Source organism: Paramisgurnus dabryanus, chromosome 17 (genome assembly GCF_030506205.2).
Source record: "Paramisgurnus dabryanus chromosome 17, PD_genome_1.1, whole genome shotgun sequence".
NCBI lineage: Eukaryota > Metazoa > Chordata > Actinopteri > Cypriniformes > Cobitidae > Paramisgurnus > Paramisgurnus dabryanus.
The window spans coordinates 23929962-23949819 of record NC_133353.1 but is presented as its reverse complement, the minus strand read 5'-3'; the positions used below and the strand labels follow the sequence as shown (position 1 = coordinate 23949819).

The 19858-nt window shown below is 37.6% G+C and overlaps 1 protein-coding gene across 6 annotated transcripts in view; it reads right to left on the bottom strand.

The window, feature by feature from the left end:
• The window catches only part of eml5 (EMAP like 5), a 133843-nt gene that overhangs the window by 4986 nt on the left and 108999 nt on the right, over window positions 1-19858 (bottom strand). The window contains exons 26-40 of one of the 6 annotated variants that reach the window (XM_065288563.1): window positions 18640-18841; window positions 18324-18450; window positions 13673-13751; window positions 10989-11118; window positions 10733-10831; window positions 9944-9964; window positions 7625-7798; window positions 7310-7518; window positions 5530-5687; window positions 4848-4962; window positions 4013-4201; window positions 3751-3923; window positions 2514-2676; window positions 2322-2425; window positions 555-708 (exon numbers count right to left, since the gene is read on the bottom strand). In XM_065288563.1, the coding sequence (XP_065144635.1) occupies window positions 555-708; window positions 2322-2425; window positions 2514-2676; window positions 3751-3923; window positions 4013-4201; window positions 4848-4962; window positions 5530-5687; window positions 7310-7518; window positions 7625-7798; window positions 9944-9964; window positions 10733-10831; window positions 10989-11118; window positions 13673-13751; window positions 18324-18450; window positions 18640-18841 (2097 nt within the window). Of the gene's footprint in view, window positions 1-554; window positions 709-2321; window positions 2426-2513; window positions 2677-3750; window positions 3924-4012; window positions 4202-4847; window positions 4963-5529; window positions 5688-7309; window positions 7519-7624; window positions 7799-9943; window positions 9965-10732; window positions 10832-10988; window positions 11119-13672; window positions 13752-13995; window positions 14566-18323; window positions 18451-18570; window positions 18842-19858 lie in introns of those variants that run through there. The other 5 variants (XR_010544413.1, XM_065288564.1, XM_065288565.1 and 2 more) reach the window with 5 other exon arrangements.

Genomic DNA, 19858 nt, shown 5'->3' with positions numbered 1-19858 from the left:
GCATAAACTGTTTATTTCCTTTTTGAATGACAATGTCAACATTGTTGCTGTTTAATTACACCGAAAAATTCAACATGGCGGACAAAATAAATCGCAGATGATGGGTTTAATACAGTTTAAAGTTTTAATCTAAGATTTGTTAATCTGTGTTTAAATTTAAGTGGGGCAACACAACTCGAATTAAAATTAAACTGAGATCAACAAACCCTAGATTAGCTCTAAACTCTGCTTAATTTAATCCTTGTTGGTGCAACCCACCCTTAATCTGACATTCATCTTCTTATATTAGTGAATGATTTGGCTTAATCTTCAAAATAAACATTGTGGAAGATATAAAACGTTTTTTTGCGTATTTTTTTTTCATTTTCAGAACGCACAGCCCAAGTCTACATAGGCTAGGTGGCTACTGACATTTTGAAGTCATGGGGGTTTAAAATTTCATAATGACGCAATGACCATTTAACAAGTTATCACTAAAAAATAAATAAACTAGATTACATTTGCACATATTAAGTGTATTTTCAAATGATTCAAGAATAAGGTAGTGAACTTACAAATTTCTCTGGACAGGGAAAGTCGAACAGCTTTACCATTCCAAAGTCATCGCCTGTGACAATGTTAATGCCGGAGTGAGAGACACAAGCACAGGTTACATCTGCTTTATCTGTGTTCCTAGACCAGATGCCCACCACCTCGTCCCCTAGGACACTACAGAGACAGTTTAGATCAGATTACATGTACACAACATACTAAAAATGAGCAATATATGTTGTTATGTCAAAAGAAATAATTAGATTCTTAAAGCCACAAAATGTACGATTTTTGTAATAAAATATCACAGTCTGATATTTCATAGAGTTGTGTAGGCTACTTTCATTATATATATTAGAGAAATTCCTATTTTAAATAATGTCTCATCCCTTGTCTCCCTTATAATTTTCGCCATTGTAGTAACTTAAAGGGACACTCCACTTTTTTTGAAAATATGCTCATTTTCCAGCTCCCCAGAGTTAAACATTTGATTTGTACCGTTTTGAAATCCATTCAGTTGATCTCCACGCCTGGCGTAACCACTTTTAGCATAGTTTTAGCATAATCCATTGAATTTGATTAGACCATTAGCATAGTGCTAAAAATAACCAAAGAGTTTTTCCTATTTAAAGGGATAGTTCGGCCAAAAATGATATTAAACCCATGATTTACTTACCCTCAATCTGTCCGGGTTGCATATGTCCATCGTTTTTCAGACAAACACATTTTCGGATATTTTATAAAATGTTTTGGATCTTTCAGTTGATTAAATGTAATGTTACGGGGTCCACCCATAGTCCACGACCTTCAAGTCCAAAAAAGTGTGTCCATCCTTCACAAATTAAATCCAAACGGCCCCAGGATGACAAACAAAGGTCTTCTGAGGGTAATCCGCGCGGTGTTGTTGTAGAAATATCCATATTTAAAACTTTATTAATGAAAATAAATACCTTCCGGTAGCGCCGCCATCTTAGTCGCGTCCGCATTCAGGATGAGAGCTTACGCAGCCTACGGAGGCTACTCTACTGCTGGTCTGTGCCCCCGCCCTCCGAATTTGTCATACGTCACTAAGAAAAGTATGTACAGAGGAGTCTAAGATGGCGGCGCTACCGGAAGGTATTTATTTACGTTAATAAAGTTTTAAATATGGATATTTCTACAACAACACCGCACGGATTACCCTCAGAAGACCTTTGTTTATCATCCTGGAGCCGTTTGGATTTAATTTGTGAAGGATGTACGCACTTTTTTTGGACTTGAAGGTCGTAGACTATGGGTGAATGGATTCCAAAACTGTAAAAATCTAATGTTTAACTCTAGGAGAGCTGGAAAATGAGCATATATAAAAAAGTGGATTGTCCCTTTAATATCTACACTATCCTCAGTTTCCGGTTGCAGAAACTGAGGCAACACGAGTGGACAAAGTGGCGGTTATACAGCATCTTACACGCAGCTGTTGTGCCTTGCAGCTAATTCAATATGATGGCATAAAATAATGTGATTAAACGTACATGTAAAATAAACTTTAATTCATTATCTTAGCCATGAAGATGATTAGCGAATTCCATTCGTCTCTGAATGGTGAAACCAACATCTCCCATTGTTCCACTCTCCTTCATAATATCATTATGTTTCGCCTTTGTTATTGCATTATTGTGAAATAGCGACCTCTAGTGGTGAAATCCTACATATTGTGGCTTCAAAAGACTGATGTCATGCATCAAATATATATATTTGCTCTTGATAATAATAATTGAGAGCATAGGTAATGCAAAAGTCAGTTACAGTACCTCGTCCATGTGGCCCAAGTAATTCTGTCTATCATGGCTTGCTCAGTGACCTGTTTTCCAGAAGGCACCTCATAGACGACACGTTTATAAGCACCAGTGGACAACTGCAGAGAAAAATGCATACAGAGTGAATGAGTTTGTCTAGAAATTGAAATAAGCAGAAGTTTATCTCAATTTTTTTAAACACTATACCTGCACATAGCAGCTGTCAGCAGAAAAATCCATTTGCATGACAAAGCTAGGGATGTCTCGGCAGCAGTTGATGCGGTTCAGCTGTGGTCCTAATGTCAGGTCATAAAAATCGACAGCATTCTCACTAGAACCCACAGCCAGGTATCGGGCATCTGGACTGAACCTGAAAAAAAGAAAACTTGAGCTGTTGCATGCACCACGTTAATATCGTACTAATATTTATGTTAAATGGGTTTTGATCATTCTGCATTTTCATCAGGCCAAGAACTGCATATTTAGACAGGAAGAGACCATCAGATCAACATTTAAAATGAGCAATTACAGTTCACGCTTTTCATTTGATGATAATGGATAGCTTAATCTGAAATTTGATATAAAACTTCAAACATAATTCTTTATATTTTGCAAATATTTGACAGCAGAAACCTTGCACCAACGTTTGCTACATTGACTTTATTTTCCATTTAAATGATAAAAAACTTGCAACCTGAATCCTCTGAATTACGTAAATCCAGTCAATTACAACAGAGCTTGCTAATTTTAACTAAACTTTTGCCATTTGGGTGTGAAATATGTATCAGAAGGTCTGTGAACAGACTGCAGGTGGTCCATGGGCTTCATGTCTGAGGCTTAAAGGGCCCATATTATGCAAAATTCACTTTGCAAGGTGTTTGGAAATGAATGGGTGCTGGCAGTGTGTGAACACAACCACCCTACAATGAAAAAAATCCATCCACAACTCCCTTTTTAATCTCTATCAAACCAGAGCAGTCTCATTAGACATGCTATATTGACTCTTTTAATGTTAATGTGATGTCACACTAACAAAGCCCTACCCACAGCCACTGACTGACAGGTTTATTTTACCAAAAAACTTTTCTAAATGTGTATCTTAGCACATTGTAGCCCTAATGCATCTAAAGGTACTTTTGTACCAGAATGTATTTATCTGAATCAGATCTATTTATAAACAAAAGCTGTAGCTCATTTGCATTTAAAGGTACACAAATAAAAACAGCCCTTTTCGTGCCCCCGCCCAAACAGGGGCATTTTGGCTATAATGAATGATCTGTGATCATGATTTTGAGCTGAAACTTCACAGACACATTCTAGGCACACCTGAGACTTATATTACATCTTGTTAAAATGTTACCCCCCCCCCCCCCCAATAATGGTGTATGTTGTCGGCTTGAAATAATAAAATAATATTAAGTGAAATAAAGAGCATCGGTTTCACCTGATATCTTGAATGGCAGAGCGCCGATCTCTTTTCTTCCCCCATATTTTGAGTGAGGTGACAAGGAGGATAATGAATTCTCCATTCTTCATGCCGATGGCCACCATGTCGCCCTCTGGGCTGTAGCTCACCGTGCGCGCAGGATGGCCGAGGCTCACCTTATTCACCATCTTCTGTGTTTCCATACAAGAGAACGTATTAAAGGATTTTATTGCAGAAGAACAGCTCCCCCTGCAAAGACATCATAATTTGCTACATTTACCCTCTCTGAAATGTCCCAAAGGCGAACAGTGCCATCCTCCGCAGCGGATAGGAAGACGTCTCTGGTGGGGTGAGCTCCCAAACCCCAGATAGGACCATCCATGTGGCCGTTCACCAGAATGTTACACGCTGCATTCTTCTCACCAACTTCAATGATCTCCGCGTTTCGAGTGCCCACAAGAATCTTTCCCTGAATAGTGATGTTACACGAGAATATGATGATATGATACAAAATATATAACAGCAGACATTATTGAGCTGCATAGTTTTTGCACAGTTAGTATAGCTAATATGGATCTTATTAAAAATTTGACACACACAATTGCTTATAGGGGACATTTCACAATACTTTTTTTTAAGATGTCAAATAAATCGTTTGTTTCCCAGAGTACGTATGTAAAGTTTTAGCTCAAAATACCATGTAGATAATTTATTATATTATGCTGAAATTGCCACTTTATAAGCATGAGCAAAAATGTGGGTTTTTTGGGTGTGTCCTTTAAAATGCAAATGAGCTGATCTCTGCACTAACTGGCATTGTCGTGGTTGGATAGTGCAGATTAAGGGGCGGTATTAACCCCTTGTGACATCACAAGGGGAGCCAAATTTCAGTTACCCATTTTTTTACATGCTTGCAGAGAATGGTTTACAAAAAACTAAGTTTGTGGGTTGTTCTTTTTCACATTTCCTAGGTTGATAGAAACACTGGGGACCCCAATTACAAACCTATAGGCAAATATTTTCACATCGCTAATGTATAACATAACAAGTGGCAGGCTGATTGTCTGTTAAGTAAGTGTGTTGCACATTATAATGATGTTGTGTATGTGCTGTACCTTGCCACGGCACACAGAGCGCACACAGTCTATGATCTGGCCTGTCTCCAGTCTGAAAGCTCTGCAGCGCTTCAGTTCCTGATCCCAGAGTTTCAGTGCACCACCCTCCTTAGACCTGCAGAGGGCAGAACACACAAACCCTTTCATTCAATACACCAGTGGTTCCCAACCTTTTTCACTTCAAGGCCCCCTAGTTGCCCACAACAATATTTAAAGGCCCCGCACTCACTCCATTTTTTCCACACAAAATTAAATAGAACTTGGAATCACTAGACAGATGTATATTTGCTACTACAATGGCCAAAAAATAAGAAAAATCTTGCTTTTTACTTGTTTTAGCTTATTTTAATAATTGTTTTGTCCAATTTTTAGCCACTGTGCACTTGGAGAATGTAGTGTGTAAAGCTTATAAATATATAGCTTAAATGTGTGATATAAATAAATAGTCTCATATGAAGCGAGTGGAGGCTTGGACCTGTAACGTTAAATTGTATTTCTTATTCAAACAAGTTGAGAGTGAGAACACCCCTGACCACAAACTGTAAAGTAAATACCACCTACTACTGACTAGCAGTAGCAACCAGTAAGTTTGGCAAGTAAAAATATCCCGACCAACATTTCTACTTCGATAGGAAATATATTAACACAGAAAAAAATAGTTTATTATGATCAGATCACTCACGGTCGTTCCTTGCCTCCTGTGACAATGAGCCCGTCACGTAATGTGGTGTACATGGTAAACACAGGTCCAGTGTGAGCCTTGGCCACGATTCTCACTAGAATGTGTTCCTTCCATACACACACATCTCCACTAATGGTACCTGTAAATGTCAAGTTATTCTGAAAAGAAAACAAACCTGGACTAATCTAGTGACCTCTAAGAAAAACAACAGCACAAACATAGCAAAGCACAGCATTTTTATATTCTTTTATTAATACTTTTGTACTAAACATTTAATGGAGCTCCTTAAAAGATCTTCTATGTGTAAATGTGTGGATTTTTAAAGTTATTGAATACAACCAGACAATGTCTTGAATAAGTAAAGATATTAGCTGACGCATCAGCACACAAACAAATGCACAAATGCACACACATGCTTGCATGTATACATAAATACCTACTCACAGACATTTCCACAAAAAACTATTTACCCAAAAATATATCTGTCATTGTTTACTCACCCTTATGTTGTTTTAAACATAATATTTTATGTCTTACATGGAGCACAAAAGAAGTTATTTTGTGTCGCTCAGATTTTGTTTATAGTCCTTTACATATAAATATGACACGTTGAGCCACAGAAGGTTTGATCCATCTTTGGTTCTTGTTTTGCAACGCGACCGCTCTTCATTGACGTCTAATCTAACGCAACATGCCTACTTTAATGTATGTAAAGTATTTGAGATATGAAATTTTTGGTGTAAGGCAAGATTTTTAGAAAATTGTGTTTTTGGTTTGTTCCTCACTCAAAGCTATCGTACACTCACCTAAAGGATTATTAGGAACACCCGTTCGATTTCTCATTAATGCAATGGTGTAATGGTGTTGGGGATGTTTTCTTGGCACACTTTAGGCCCATTAGTGCTAATTGGGCATTGTTTAAATGCCACGGCCTACCTGAGCATTGTTTCTGACCATGTCCATCCCTTTATGACCACCATGTACCCATCCTCTGATAGCTACTTCCAGCAGGATAATGCACCATGTCACAAAGCTTGAATAATTTCAAATTGGTTTCTTGAACATGACAATGAGTTCACTGTACTAAAATGCCCCCCCCCCCCTTGGGATGTGGTGGAACGGGAGCTTAGTGCCCTGGATCTGCATCCAACAAATCTCCATCAACTGCACAATGCTATCCTATCAATATGGGCCAACATTTCTAAAGAATGCTTTCAGCACCTTGTTGAATCAATGCCACGTAGAATTAAGGCAGTTCTGAAGGTGAAAGGGGGTCAAACACAGTATTAGTCTGGTGTTCCTAATAATCCTTTAGGTGAGTGTATATGCTGTAGCGCACATTTCATATTTTAACTTGACATCCCTAATTGACATTCCTGTATGTTAGAGTCTCCAGAATCAGTGATGTGTGGGTTGATCCAAAATGAGCGGGTGTCTGCAGTCACCCGTGGTTACCTCGGTTACGAGTCATCAAAAAATATTTTTAATGATGGGTCAGGTCGTTTGAAATAAAGATGCCAATAAACTATTTCAAACAATGACTACTCTTAAAAAATGCGGGTCAGGACTCAGGAAGCAGGTCGGGTACAATATTATTTTTTTTTGCGGTCCGAGTTAGTTGAAAATGTCGGTCGGGTGCGTAATATTATAGGAAACTGTAAAACAAAATAATGGTTTGGAACAACAAAAGAGTGAGTTAATGACAGAAATTTGCGATTTTGGGTCAACTCTTAACAATGGCATTCAAATTAGATTCAATTAGAAACAGAGGCTTACTTACAGCTCCAAATGCTACTGACAGCATGGTTTGCATGCGGGCGTCCTCGATAGAGCTTAGCACTCCTTTCTTACTAAGCAGAGCTCTGCCAGCCAGCGTCCAAAACCGCACGTGTTTTATCCCAACTGACACAAACTGAGTATCCGAATCAGGCCTGAACTCAGCCACGAAGATTCTCTGGGAATGACCGGCCCGACTGGCTATCTTGGCACCTTAGTAAAGAATTAGACCACGAACATGAAAAAATATTATACACAGTAAATGATACCATCACCTAAACATTGTAAATCACATTGCTGTGGGTGAACAAGAAATTACCTTCCTGCCACTTCCAGATAGTGAGAGTGTGTTGCGGGTCCAGACCCACGGAGAGCAGCAGTTTGCCGGTGGCGCTGAAACTTACGGAACAAACACCACGGGAATGATGGCAACGGAGCACCGAAAGAGTCTGTTTGTTCATGGCTTCCCACACATGGATAGACGGAGACGTAGCTACAAATACACATATATATTTTAGATGTGCATTGTTATTTACATTTATAAAGTAACCATGTCTTAATCATGTAGCAATAAGGGTTCCAAGGAATGCTAATAATCTGGGTTAACTATCTGTAGTTAAAGTTGAAGTGTGTAATTTTTTATAATGTATAAATAATTCATTTTATCCTTGTTTAACATTTAGGGCCAGATTTACTAAACAGGGCAAATTAGCGCATGAGCGCAATTCCAAAAATGCGCTGATGGGAGTGGTGATATCTGCGGGTTATTTACTAAAAAAGCGCTAATTAAATAACACAGGCGCAACAGCTGATTTCCATAATGACCAACCAATCTACTAAGAGCAGCGCAAATTAGCGCATGGTTGCAAATAAGCAGAGATGATGCTCCTGCAGGTGCATGTGATATACAGGCCGATAAATAAAGGCAGAGAGACGCGTGAACTTATCTGGTAAAATGATGGCGGAAAAGACCAAGGAGAGGCAGCGGAGGGAGAAGTTTTCTGCCCAAGAACTGGATGTGTTAGTAGAGGAGTGTAGTAATTATAGTAAAATGCTTCAAAATCGCAATGTCCAAACTGCTCGCAAAAAGGACATTTGGAACTTTATTGCGAAAAAGGTAAATGCAATAGGGGGTAAATCGCGTTCCGCTGATGAAATTAAGAAAAGATGGCATGACCTAAGGAGACGTACAAAAGAAAAGGTCGCTTTTAATAAAGCAGCAGTGAAGAAGACCGGTGGTGGTCCTATTGAGGAAATGCCCCTGACGCCTTTAGAGGACTTCAGCACCACGGACAACGCAGGTGAAAATGCGGATTGTGAAATTCCAGCTAACGTAGCCATAGTAGACTGAAAAGAACCGGAGGACAAAAAATGAAGTGTTGCAAGAAGTTTTGAAACACCTGGGATTGCGTGACTCCTTCTAGTTGAGGGCTCCAGATCGTCTTGTATTTCTTCCAGCAAATTTAGAATAACATGGCTTGGCAAACGACATTTTTGGATAATTTGTTGTTCTGGCATTCCAAATAAATTGATACGTGTGGAAAAAATCCTCTCCCTTCTACCATGCAGTCTCTGATTTCTGCGATGTCTCCTCCTAGCAACAACAATTGCAGCCATTTCGAGCGCAAAATGATTTAAGACATGCTTTTTTTCGGCGTTAAATAGTCGCGCAAATGCCATACATAACACGTGCGCAAACATTAGTAAATCGCGTTGCGTGAATCATTTAAATAGTCTCCTCCCAAAATGTTTGCGTCTGAAAGGGAAACTCCTAGAAATGCATATGGAATCAGGTCAGTCGCAAAAAGAACTAGACCACACCTTTTCAGCGCTAATGATCCACTGCGCGTCTTTAGTAAATTCCGACATCGCTATTTACCGCCAAAATGATGGTTTACGCTGGCGCAAGCGCTTAGTAAATCTGGCCCTTAGAGTTAACTACAACTAAGATAATTGTAGGTTGATTGCAGCATTTTCAAAACCTCTAAAACCTGTTGAGGCTGAAGTATAGTCCATTTTTTACGCGTATGCGAGGGTACAGTGCGACTGACACATTTTTCGTCATCTGAAAAATGCACGCGTACTTTACACAAACCGTCAGATTTTTAAAACCCGCAATACATAGTGAATTTCATTATTTGCCTGAAGGAGAATATTGTATGTAGCCTAGGAGATGCATTGCATTTAGTCACAAAGCGCACGTGTCGAATGGCTGTGTACACGTACGAGTCAAATAAACTATACTTTGCGAGGCTTGTGTGTTCAACCGTGCACGTACGTTTGCTTACACATAAAAAACAGACTATAGTCCGGGCTTGATGTGAACTTATGGCTCAACCAATGGTTCAGGTTTGTGGTGGGCATATTAACGACAGTGCCAGATCGAATAAAGAAAATTTTTTTGCTGAAATTTCTGATATTTGATTACTTAATGCCATCTACTGATACCAATAAATAGTTTTGCTCTTTACTCCTTGTTTCAAATTATTATGTTCTGAAATCCAAGTAGTTCAGAGCATACAAACTGTAACTCACTGTCACCCAATTCAAAATAATCATATAGCATGAATTCTAATGAATTTTTCAACCAGAAATCTATCTGTTACTAAGAGCTGGACAAGGTTAGTGTTAACCTTACCTGACATATCACCAGTGTCGCCTGAGTAAACAACAACAACAACTGTTAGACAAAATATAAAACATTAACATTTTAAATATGAAAGAAAAAATCTGCAGGTTCAAGATCTGTTAATTGGCCTTGTTAGGTAATTATTTAACTACTTAAAAGAGCACCTATTTCATTGCTTAAAACAACGTTATTTCGTGTATTCGGTATTTTACAATGTGTTTGTAAAATAGCACACATTATTTTTGTAGTTCCAAATTTTACTGTCTTCCTGAAATGCACGGATTTGAAAAGCTCTGTGTCCCTGATTGGCCATCTAATCTGTACGTTGTGATTGGCCTGAATACATCTGACATCAGCAGGAAATGTGACGCTCCTTACCATGTTTGAAAGATTCGGTTGCTAACAGGAGTTAATTTGCAGGCTGTGAGTCTGAAGCGGGAGGAATTATGATAATGTCGGTCTTGTCTACATCACCAATCCCAGGAAGTAAACTATTGCCTACAATCTGTGTGTTTGTTGAAGACCAAGAAAAGAGATTTATGTTGGAGACGATAACTCGCATCATCGTTTACTTTGGGGTATGTACCTTTTCCATATCGTTAACATGTACAAATACACACTTACACACCAAAGGAAATGTAAAAACGGGAATTGGCCAATAGGTGCTCTTTAATATATAACATTACTCCTATCTTATGCAGCTTATCTACTTATGTTTGACATAAAATATTCAAAATGCATTTTAGAAGAAACAAAGGTCTAAGTGAGTAGATAGGGTGGATGGTTTCACAAACATACCTACTTGGCCTGTTGCCACCACGTTGGGGAACTTTGGGTGTTGATTTATAGTCAGGCACAGAATATCATCACTGTGTTCTAAATAGAAACTCTGACACGCTAAGAATAAACAATCAGAAAAGAACAATGAGGATGCTGAACACAGTTATGCACATCTGCTTGAAATAAATAGATAAATGAAATCATATATAATCCTTGCTGACTTCTTACATAAATGCATTAACAATTGCATTACAAATTATGAGATCCCCCACACCTGTTGTTAAGTTTAGGACAACCCCTACTGAGGCGGTGTGATAGATGATATCCGCCCCCTCATTTAGGTAATGCACATTGTTACGGCAGTCGTTGCCTCGGTAACCAAACACCAGCTCAAGCACCAGGTCCTGCGGAGAGAGTCAAAGAGGGGTGTCTGAGGTCGTATCCATGACAACAGCTGAGAGTATCTTGCTGTCGGGATGTAAAAGGATGGGCACAGGAAATCTATGGTGTAGTTCAATCAAGAGAGGTTAAAAAGATCATCTAACCGATCTCACTGAAAGAACAGAAGGCTCTGTAATGGACATTTAATTGAAAAGAAATAGTAAGATAGAATCGTATGGTATAATATAATAAAGTGCTGCATTACATAGCAAACAAGCCCTTCAAAGCCGAAATGCAGTAACTGCAGTAAAATACTGAAACTGAGAAAAATGTATTTTGAGTTGTTAGGTTTAATTTACTTAGTTAAACAGAACAGATCATAATCCATGGTGTGGTATGGTATGGTATGAAATGGTGTGGTATGGTATAGTTTATTTATTTACGCTACACAATCTAATCTACACACAATTTAATCTATAAACAAGTTTAGGGAAGGATATTTTGGCATCCCCAATGCAATAGCGTAGTATAGTATAGATCGGTGGTTTTCAAACTGGGGTCCGGGGCCCCCAGGGGGGTCGCGAGATGGTGCCAGGGGGGCCCCAGTTTTATGACATTTTATGAAATACATTAATTTATCATGAATTCTGTGTAATTAAACCTAAAAAAATAAGACTACTAACCAAAAGCACTACTTTTTGTATAATTTAATGTTTTTTTTTTATAAAATGTTGAGTTTTAGAACAGTTTTTTGTCACAAATTTTATTTGGGGGGCCGCGAAGGAATGCACCGTACACAAGGGGGGTCACACGCTGAAAAAGTTTGGGAACCACTGGTATAGATGGTTTCATCAGACGCACATGCTTTGCTGTGGTTACCCATCTGGCTCGAAGTTAACTTCTGGTCCATGCTTGTTTATCAGTCTGGCTAGCGACTACACTGACCTCTGTAATGTAACTACTAATGTTAGCTCAGTAGAATGGTTGATACGCTTTAGCTATGATTTGAGGTAATTTGAAGGTAATTTTGCAACACTTTACTTGAAGGGGTGTTCATAAGACTAACATGACACCTTCTTAATCATGAAGGAGATTTTATGCACATTTAGGACAACTGTCATTAAGTGTAATTTGTTCGATTATGTAATTTTTAACGCAAAGATGATATTGTTTGAAATGTCTTTGTTATGACAACTTGACATAAACTAATACATCATAACGTGTCATAAATCTGTCATAAACATGGCATAGCAGAATAATGATCAAACTTAAGAAACTACATAGCTTTACGGGTTAACATTACATTAAACTGTCATTTAAATGTCATTAAGTGTTAATACTATGTCAAATAATTTTAAATACCTTAACAAAAAGCAACAGACACGTCAAAAGATTATATTTTACATAAAAAACTGACAACTAACAGAACTTGTTCTTTCTCACACTAACACTGCATTGCTTAACCCATTATAGTATGTTTTAATTTAATTTTAGGTGAATCAGTCTCCAAATGCAATAAAATTAAAAAGTCGCCATTATAAAACTATTTGACAGAGTATTAACACTTAATGACATTTTAATGACAAATTATATTTGTACGACTGTAGTTGAGGTCAAGAAAAATATTCATGACGCTGTTATAAAACACAGAGTATTAAGACTTAATGACATTTTAATGACAAATTCAATTTGTATCACTGGTTAAAAGTGTTCAGTTATGTTGTCTTGGTTAATGATCATAAAGTTATGATGTATTGGTAAATGTCAAGTTGTCATAACAAAGACATCTCAAACAATGTCATTTTTGCATTAAAATTACATAATTGAATAAATGACACTCAATGACAGTTGTCATAAACGTGCATAAAATCTCCTTCATCCTAATGGCACGTGTCATGTCATGATTATGAAGGTGTCATGTCAGTCTTATGAACAACCCTTCAAGTAAAGTGTAACCAGTAATTTACTAGTTATTCACTCTGCTTATAATCAGCAAATTTTATGTTGTTGATTCTACGCGGATGTCTACTGGAAGTTAAATTTGATTCACAAAAACATTGTTTATGTTGTTGCTGCTGAAACTGTCAATAGCATTGCATTTTATTGTATTGCATTGCATTGTACAGTCTGGTATGGTGCTGTATGATATAGGATTGTATAGCATTGTATAAAGCATAGCATAGTATAGTACAGAGGGCTGCAGAGATTGAAACAGAATTAGCATTTTAGCACTTCTCTCAACCCAAAATGTTCTTTGTTTTTGGTTAAGACCTTGAATAAAATCTGTGGTTAACAAAAGCTCAAGATATTTTTTTGTTTTAATCTATGATATGAAACACAATTAACACAACTACTCATGATTTTTATAGTTTTCAGATGTCAAATTTTAGGCAATTGTATTTAGACTTTCTCTTAATCACATATTTCTTGATAATTCAAAAGCCTATGGAGAAAACCCATTGACACATTGACAAGGGAAGTTGTGTGAAGCTAACTTCCAGGCTGGCCTACAAAAATACATCATCCTGTAGCTCTATATACGTAGAATAATATAGGACCATGCAGCCCATCACTCACTTCAATGGGTCTTTTTTTCTTGCCCACGTTGTTGGTCTGTAGTTTCTCTGGCATTGGTGGAGCCCTACTTACTGGGGGTCTGCACCCAAACAAGCAAAAACAAAAACATGTAATTAGGCTTACAGCAGTAATTATACAGTAACATGGTGGAAAAGACAGCAGGTATTTTTTAAGGTTCTGTTTCACTTCAGGAATACAAAAAAGTAACCTTTTATTAAAGATGAAATTATTTAAGTCGATAATGTACAACAAAAGTTTAAGTGAGTGGCCTGGTCTTACCTTGAGCCCCTTAAATAGCAGCATTAACAGAGAAAGAAAGAAAAAAAATTAGAACTGTGGTCTCTTAGTGAGCTGCTACCCAGATGCTCTCCAGATAAAACGCAACACAACACAAGGACACTGGCAACACATAAAACACACTGGCAGCATTGCTTACTATGTTCTCTATAACCAAGATCGTGTTTATTTGAGAGCATACATGGTCAAAACAACCCAAAGAGCTTGTCAAGCAAAGAAAAGCAATCTGTCTAAAACTAGCTCAGGCGTAAAATGATTTCTTTATGCTTGTGCTGTGAGGATAAAGCACAAGCAATGTTCCAGGTTGCTGAAGAAGCAGCATTACTGTTTAAATAATTACAATAAAGTAATAAAGTCAGCCAGCAAACCACTTACCGTAATGCAGTGCCATCTACTCTAATTGAAGACGAAAATGACCTGCATTTAAAGCATCCCAGGCTAAAACAGGAGCAATAATTTAGCGACAAGTAGGTTTATGGATATAATGGCTGTCTGTGTGCAGCATAGCAAAGTTCACAAGAAAGGCAAGACATGGGATCGGCTTATATTTTGGGAACAAATTACACTTTTGTTGATCTTACCTGACTACGCCCTGCCTTCACATGGAGAAAGAGAGAGAGGGTGCATTGCGGAAAAGTGAAGGAAATTGAAAAAGACAAACAAGAGGATAGCAATGTCACTCAAAACTCACACATTTAACTAAGCCACATGTGTTGAGTAAAACCTCTCTGTTCAAAACCTGTTTAATAATCAGTAAATTATCTAAATGTGGAAGAAAAATCAAGTTTTTAATGTTTTTGATGTGTCTATGTGATGTTTTTGATATGCTTTAAGACAATCAATGTGCAAATTCAGCATTCAACACCATTGCAAGTTTTCTCAATAAAATTGCAGTTTTACAAAGACACAGTTTAAATTCGCCCTGGTTTCCTACATCACAAACATCCAACCTATCACGTCAGTTGAACCGTGCATCATGCAGACTGAACCATAGATACTGTATGTATGGAATGCCGTATAGACTAGGTGCACGATCATGAGATGCTCACATGTGTATTTTGAAATTGACCTCAGCTGCTATGTTTCTAGAACTGCCGAATGCGGCATCTATGTGCATACACCAATCAGCCATTACATTATGACCACTTGCCTAATGTAGGGACCCATTTTGCCACCTGACCCACCAAGGCATGGACTCAACTAGTTCTTTCTATCACTTTTTAGCAATGTCAGCTACAGTAGCCCGTCTGTTGGATCGAACCACATGGGCCAGGGTTCGCTCCCCACGTGTCAATGAGCCTTAGCTGCCCATGACCCTGTCGCCAGCTCACTGCTTTTCCTTCCTTGGATCACTTTTGATTGGTACTGACCACTGCAGACCGGGAACAACCCACAAGAGCTGCAGTTTTGGAGATGCCCTGATCTAGCCATCACAATTTGGCCCTTGTCGCTCAGATCCTTATGCTTGTCCATTTTTCCTGCTTCTAACACATAATTTTTTAGGACAAGTGTAGTTGATGTGTTAAAGTGGTTCGAGGAAGGAGAAGTGGTGAACTGGCGACAGGGTCATGGGCGGACAAGGCTCATAATTTTATGGCTGATCGGTGCATATATCTATGGTCTGAGCTGGTGTGATTAACCCTCATAAGACCCGATTTTCCTGTATACATTATAGTTCTGCAGAGGTAAAAATGACCTGATACAAAAATATATATATATTAACTACGCATTTGGTCAAAATTGAGTTAAGGGTTGAAATGGGCTTTGTGAGATCTGTTGTGTCTTGTGACAAAGTCTCTTGGTTCAATTTTGTTACATTTCAGAGAAACTTGTGTACCAAAATTGCAGTTACATGTTTGACTGGCTCGTGTAAAAAACTTTAAGAGCATTTGTTTCGGGAGATATGAAGTACTTTTGTACCTGTTAACCACTAAATTCCTCAACTACACCATTAGCTTGCCTGTATAATATCAAATTGTTATGAATATTTTACATAAATTATGATCTAAATTTGTATTAAATTGTTTTTAGATATTGATCTAGATGTTATGTGTTGAATTCGGCCATCAGGTGTTTAGAAAAAAAACTAAAGAATTACAGTTGGAAATAAATTATTTCAACCAGCAGAGGCCCATAGAGACCCATTCATTTCACTGGATGTGGCCAGTGTGTGTGTGTGTGTGTGTGTGTGTGTGTGTGTGTGTGTGTGTGTGTGTGTGTGTGTGTGTGTGTGTGTGTGTGTGTGTGTGTGTGTGTGTGTGTGTGTGTGTGCATGCATGTGTGTGTGTGTGCGTGCGTGTTTGTGTGGGGTGTGATTGAGCATGTCTTTTCTATATTGCATTTGTGCTCTAGTACCAGGCCTACTTTTCTGTGTTGAAATTTTCAGATTTAATCTGGATGCATTGATTATTTTTGACAAATAAAAAGAAAAAAAGTTTTTTTTTTGCATTTCCCAATTGGGGTCATTTTTACTATGTAAGTAAAAAAACGCCTCTTTAGAATGACCGAATCAAGCTCAGTTTTTTATATGAGTCTTGACAGATAATCTGGAAAAGTCCCAAAATCTTATTCCACTGAGATGAAAGGAACCATGTTTTTAAACTAAAGAAAAGTGGCTTGGGGGTCAGATTGACCCTAAGGATTTATCAAGGTTAAGTGGGGACTAATGGAGCATATTCATAGATCTGCGTATACTAAATGAGGCAAGGGTGTAGAGTTACATTAAAGCTATTTTAAGACATGAAGAAATTATTTTTATCACAGTAATGCTGTTTTTAAGATGAGTTTTTTAAGGGATAGATTTCTCGGCTACAGGGGGACTTAAATATTTGGTAAAGGATTATTAATGTGTGCTACCAATATAAACTTAGAGTATGAACTAAAAATAACAGTAACTCATAGATGCATTCAATATGGTTGGACATGTAAAGTAGTCTATGTGAAACTTTACATTAAATTGCCAACACCATACTGCATTTACAAATATAAATCTGTACCATTGTAAAGTTTCCAATGACCTTTTGTGTGCCTTTTGTGAGATTTCTATTTATTCTGTCTTGGTAAAGCTAAACATTGGTCTCATTCAGTAATAATTGCATACGTTTTTCGTATTTATACTCACACTTAAACTTCTCACAAAAACGTTTCGCCTAATTCACAACACATGCGTGCGCACATAAATTTGTTCTTATACTTGTTCTTACGTAAGTGAATTTGGAGTGTTCTACGGCCGCATGAACAAGGTTGGTAATTTGCATAAAACACGCCCACACCAGCTCTATATAAGGGCTTTCCGCAGGGCTGGTCTACAAAATTTTTTTGAGTAATTTGTCATAGAAGCAAAAGAGCATCATATTTATTATCAATAAAGGTCCAATTTGCTTTGCATTTTTTATTTGTGAGGTTTTGTTGTCGCTGGAGGAAGCCAGTGCTGTCCACCGACCGGAGTAACATTAAATAAGCATTGGATGCATTAACAAATATGACATTAAATTAATATGACAGAGACGTGCATCTTTATCTAAAATAAAACAGACAGGAAATCAAGTAATTGACGTTTGGACTTCTCATTAGGCATTAAGCAGACGCTTTCATATAAAGATTTAAAAGTGAGAAAGGAAAGCATGAAGATGTTTTATTAAGTGTATCTTCTTTATACTGTATGTGGAAAAAACAAGTAGGCTATAATAATGTATAATATAATGTATATAATAATAATGTAGATCATGTATAATAATATATAATACAGAAAATATTATAATATAAAATATAATTTTGTTAATTTTATATATCAACGTTATTATAAACATTATAATTATAGCCATGTACTTGATTATAGCGTATGTGATTATTGGGTTCAAGTGGTTTTAGTTTTTTTTTTGCATACATTTAGAAGAAATTTTGATATGAAAGCTTTTGTTGAATCCTGATTTGTTCATGAAAACATCCGTACGCACATCTCACACACAAATTTGTGCGTACGCATGCTTAATAAATGAGGCCCAATGTTTATCTAAACATCTCATTCTATCGGCTTTGCCATCATAACAACATATCAACAACATTTAAGAATGTGCTTTATTGTTAATAACTCCTGAGATTTAAAAATAATCTGTGCAAACACACCTTTTGGTGGTCTTAACTTGAGTGCAAAATATGCCATTTTTACACCTGTAAAATTGTTTTACATAAACCCTGTTTAAAAGCTTGTCACAACATTTGTAACTATCATTTCTTAAAACATTGTGTACCACACCAGAAAGAAAAGCAAAGCCAAAAGAAAAAGAGACCCCAAACAGCATTCACAACACTTATGCCACATTGGCTGCCATTTATTGAATCCATAAGAGGTTACCTTTCATCTGCTGATGGCTCTTTTTGCTGTAAGTGTGGCTTGACCCCTGTCATAGGTCGATAATTTGTAGATAAGGCCTTAATTATATAGATGATCTCATTCTCTCGAGTTACATCACTGTCGTATCCTACAAAGAAAGAGAAGATCGATATAGAGAGAAACGAGTGAGTGGAGAAATATTTCAATTTTATATCCTTAAAAAACGCCTTTAAATTAAGATTGTGTTATATGATGGATAGCAACTCACTGTAATACCAGATGACAGCAGGTGATAGTAGCAATTGTTCTCATAAGCTGAATGACCTTCATTTCTCACCTCCATCATCTTCGCTTTCGATGTCTGATTCCTCGCTGTCACACTGTCTCGCCTCTCGACAGCTCTCGGTCTCATGGCTCCAGATCATCAGACAGGTGTCGGAGCCGCCGACTGACGCCAGCAGGGAGTCGTCGTGTGACCAGCGCACGTTGGTCACATGGGTGCTGTGAGCCATGTACCGTTTGAACTTTGCATACTTTCCCTATTAAGATAAAGTTTATGTTAAAGGGCATGTAGGAGGAATTTAAGTGAAGAACATTTAAAAAGATCATAGTAAAAAATGTTTGTGTCTTTTTATAGTTGCACTAAAAAAGAGGCATATTATAAACCCTGACTTAAACATGGTAGCTTGACTCATGATTATTAATTAGGTGACATAACATTGACTTGGTAATCCTTGCTAAAAAGGTATGTAAACAGATTACAATTTACTATTTACAAATACTTTTGCTTGATCTTAAACTCGTCATTTTATGTGCTGGATACAATTTCTTCTATGCATGGTAATTGATATGACTATATAATGTAGGGATTATTTTCAAAATGTAAAAGAGAAAGACAAATTTTTTATATGGCAAGAGGCTGTCCTCCTATAGGGGCTGTTTCCCCGGACAGGGCTTATCCTAGTGCCAGATAAAAATGCATGTTTGAGCTGCCTTAATTTAAAAATACCTTGTACTGACATATATTAACATATATCAGTGCCATTCTTTTGTTTCATGATGCACACAAGCATTGTTTTTTGTAAAAGAGGTCCTAATATAACTAAGGCCTAGGGCCGATTCACACAGCATGCGTGGCGTGTGTGTTGCATGGCAGCTGCGTGGCGTTTTCTATGCCCTTGCTTACCAGAAGCGTTTTTGACATGGCGCTGCTGCGGCTAGCCTATTCTGTATACATGTATGTTTCCTATTGATAAACTGACCTGAAGTGTCCGGTTTCAACTACAAAAACGTCACGTGTGCATGGTCAAACCTGCTAACATGGGAGCCTAAATAAAAACGGACACGCCACGCAGCTGAGACGCTTACGGCACGCATCCGGTGTGAATCGGCTCTTAGTCTTGGATAAATTTCCTGTCCAGGAAACTGCCCTATATGAAACACACCAAAGTTAATTTACATAGTTTGTTTTATATACCAAGTTGTCCAAGAGGGTGGGACAAGTGTTCAATGTTTTAGTGCATTGCAATGTGGTTGCTAGCGTGTTCTGGATGAAT